The sequence below is a fragment of the Rosa rugosa genome, chromosome 4 (genome assembly GCF_958449725.1).
Source record: "Rosa rugosa chromosome 4, drRosRugo1.1, whole genome shotgun sequence".
Taxonomy (NCBI): domain Eukaryota; kingdom Viridiplantae; phylum Streptophyta; class Magnoliopsida; order Rosales; family Rosaceae; genus Rosa; species Rosa rugosa.
Genome location: NC_084823.1, coordinates 4,478,934 through 4,481,821, shown reverse-complemented (window position 1 = coordinate 4,481,821; position 2,888 = coordinate 4,478,934). Strand labels below are relative to the sequence as shown.

The window sequence follows — 2,888 nt, the reverse complement described above, 5'->3', positions numbered from 1 at the left end:
GCCGGTTTATGTGCATTCTCCTCTTGTTCACCAAGAAAAAACATCGTAGATGCTAAAACCTTTAGCCCATTACACTAGGTTGGCCACCTTTTGTTCAAATTCTATATTTTCACCTTTTTGGGGCTAAATTGGTGGTTATTGGCCCAATAAGCGAGATTCTACCAAACAACTCCAGTAGAAAAATAGCCAACGCGGCGAGACTCTATAGAATTACTCCACCACATTTAGGTAAAGATGGTTACCAAATGGGAGATTTAGCCTAAAGTTACAATGTTCCTCATCTCAAATGATACCAATTTTTTTTTATATATAGAAATTAAAAATACTACTTAAAGAATAAAGCTTCTTGGGCAACCAATGTTTACAACGTCAAAAATTAAAGCTCTAGAAGCCTCATTTTGGACCCTATCACTCCAAGACATAGGAGAGGCAACATCACGTCCTAAATTTACAATAGCATCAGCTACAAAGTTTGATTCTCTATAGATATGCTTAAAGGAAATTTGAGAAAAAGAAGTTGCAATAGTTCTAATGTCTTCAATCAATTTGAGTAGCCTCCATGGTGGAATCACTACTCCATTAACTGCATCAATAACCAGCTTCAAGTCTCCTTCAACTTCAACTCTTGTAAAATCTTGGATTAAATATTGTTTACTCCCTATACTTATAGAGTTTTATCGTTTCAGTCCCTGACCTTTGAATTTCACCTAAAAAGTCCCTGAACTCTCAATTTCCTCCCAATTGGTCCCTACCGTTAAAATTTTCTGTTAAAGTTGTCAAAAATGTCTATTATGCCCTCACTTACTTTTTTTTTTTCTCTGTTTTATTTCTTTTTTTTCATTTCACCTATTGAAGGTATGTGGATTAGAACCATCTTGATGAGGAGATGAACAGATGGAGGCGAAAGAGCCGGAAGAAGAAGAGGTAAAAAGACAAAAAAAAAAAAAAAAGAGGAAGAGAAATATATATATATTTCTGCAACAGGGGTAGTAGAATTGCCAACGCACTTGGTTGCAGCAATAACTAGTCTTCCATTATGGTCTTTGATAACAAAACCACTAGCAACTGAATCTCTTCTAACTGAGCCATCAAAATTGATTTTAACAAAAGAACTCGGAGGAGCAGACCACTTAATTGTGGTTGAAAGGTTTGAAGTTTTTGCTCGACTAGTACTAGTGTTAAACTTTCAAATGATACCAAATTACTCATTGATCGAAAATACATAGCAAGACGGAGCCATCCATGAGTTGCTCCATCTAACTCAGGGAAGACCTTAAATTTTTTGTGTCAACCCTATTTGGCAAGGGTATCTCACTTAAGAACGATTTTTGTGTCAACCGTGGTTGGCAAGAATATCTCATTTAAGAACGAGTGTTGTAAATGTAAATATAGTACAAAATACCAAACCTTATTTTATTACATGTACACCCATATACACATTACAAGCTACCATATCAACATCATCAGCATATGAAATAATGAAAAGCAAGGGGTCTAGTGTGACACTGTCACACAATGGCCTCACACTGAGAAGTATAAGGATCAAACAAAGCAGGCAAGAGGTACTTCCTCCCATTCACGCCCACCGCATTGTAGCTCGCGCCACTGCTCGAGTCCACCAGCAGCTCCCCCGCGTAACCCGGGTACGCCCCCTTTCCATACACCCCGGTACAAGCGGAGGCCACCTCTAGCGGCGCCTCCGCTGACCCGAGGTAGTACCCGTTTGCAAACGGATTTGTCACTGTTCCCGCCAAAAGAGTAGCGATATTTACCACCATGCCATCCACCCCCACGTCAGCATTGGGTGCAACCAACGGCGGGGTTTGTGGTCCGTAGATGGGTTGGTGGAATGGCCACGCGCACTGACCCGGGCACTGAGTTGCCGAGTTCCCGACCCAGATGAAAACCGAGTTCGACTTCCGGTTCGAGTCGTGAAACCCGCAGTTGCTCATGCAAAACCCTTCGACCGCTACATCTGGGGCAGTGAGTACAAGTGTCAATCCACCCGAGTTGGGCGAGTTGACCCGGTGTGCTAACTCGGAGATTTGAGATTTTTTTAGGGTTTTTCCCAGAGAGCAGTTGTGGTCTGAGAGTTGGGTAGAAAGAGAAACATGGGTTGGTTTTTGGCCGGCTTTTTTCATGTAGGTTTCGACTGAGTTCCACCATTGAGTGACTGAAGGTTTAGCTGTCTTTTGATTTTTGTGAGGGTTGTTTTTAAGGGAGAGAAGAAAGTCTGCCACAGTGGATTTCTGGGCTGGTGAGAAGTTTCCATACCAGAGTATAGAGACTGGAAGGTCTCCTTGGAGCAAAGTGCCACCATGATAGGTCAGAGCCATGGGTGGAGATTGGTACAGTGACGTCAGCTTTCTTGCTCCAATACACACATTACTTGTTAAGAGAAATTGAAGAAGAACAAGAAGACGAGCTACTGGTTTAGAAAATTGGGAGGAACCCATTAATTTCCACATGTTTTTAAAGGAAAGAGAGGAAAGAGAGATTAATTTTGTTGGAGTTTGAAAGATTCTCGAAAGGAAAGAGAGAGAAGAAGAGATTTTGGGTTTTGAGTGGTGTGAAAGAGAGGAGGGAGTGAGAGCTTGTATATATAGTAGTGATGGGTGCATGCACACTGCAAGTGTTGGGATTCTTAAGCAAATTGGGATGTGGCCATTTGATGCTTTTTAAAATTAAATTACAACAATTATACATATAATTGACTATATTACAAGGGAAATTAGATGGATTAGGTATAAAATAGTGTTAGTTTTAGGATTTATATATGAGACACTTCTGCATGCAATGAACTGGTGGGGACCTTCTTTGGTTGCTTTCATTAGCAATAACTTCACAGATAAACTTACAGAGATCACGAGAATGTAGAAGAAAGATAA

The 2,888-nt window shown here is 40.7% G+C and overlaps 1 protein-coding gene across 1 annotated transcript; it reads right to left on the bottom strand.

Moving 5' to 3' along the window:
* Positions 1–1,271: 1,271 nt before the first annotated feature.
* On the bottom strand, positions 1,272–2,581 carry LOC133746267 (protein PHOSPHATE-INDUCED 1-like). Its single transcript, XM_062174440.1, has one exon. It carries the CDS (start codon positions 2,466–2,468, stop codon positions 1,509–1,511), a length of 960 nt encoding a protein of 319 aa, XP_062030424.1. The 5' UTR covers positions 2,469–2,581; the 3' UTR covers positions 1,272–1,508.
* Between the last annotated feature and the right edge of the window lie 307 nt (positions 2,582–2,888).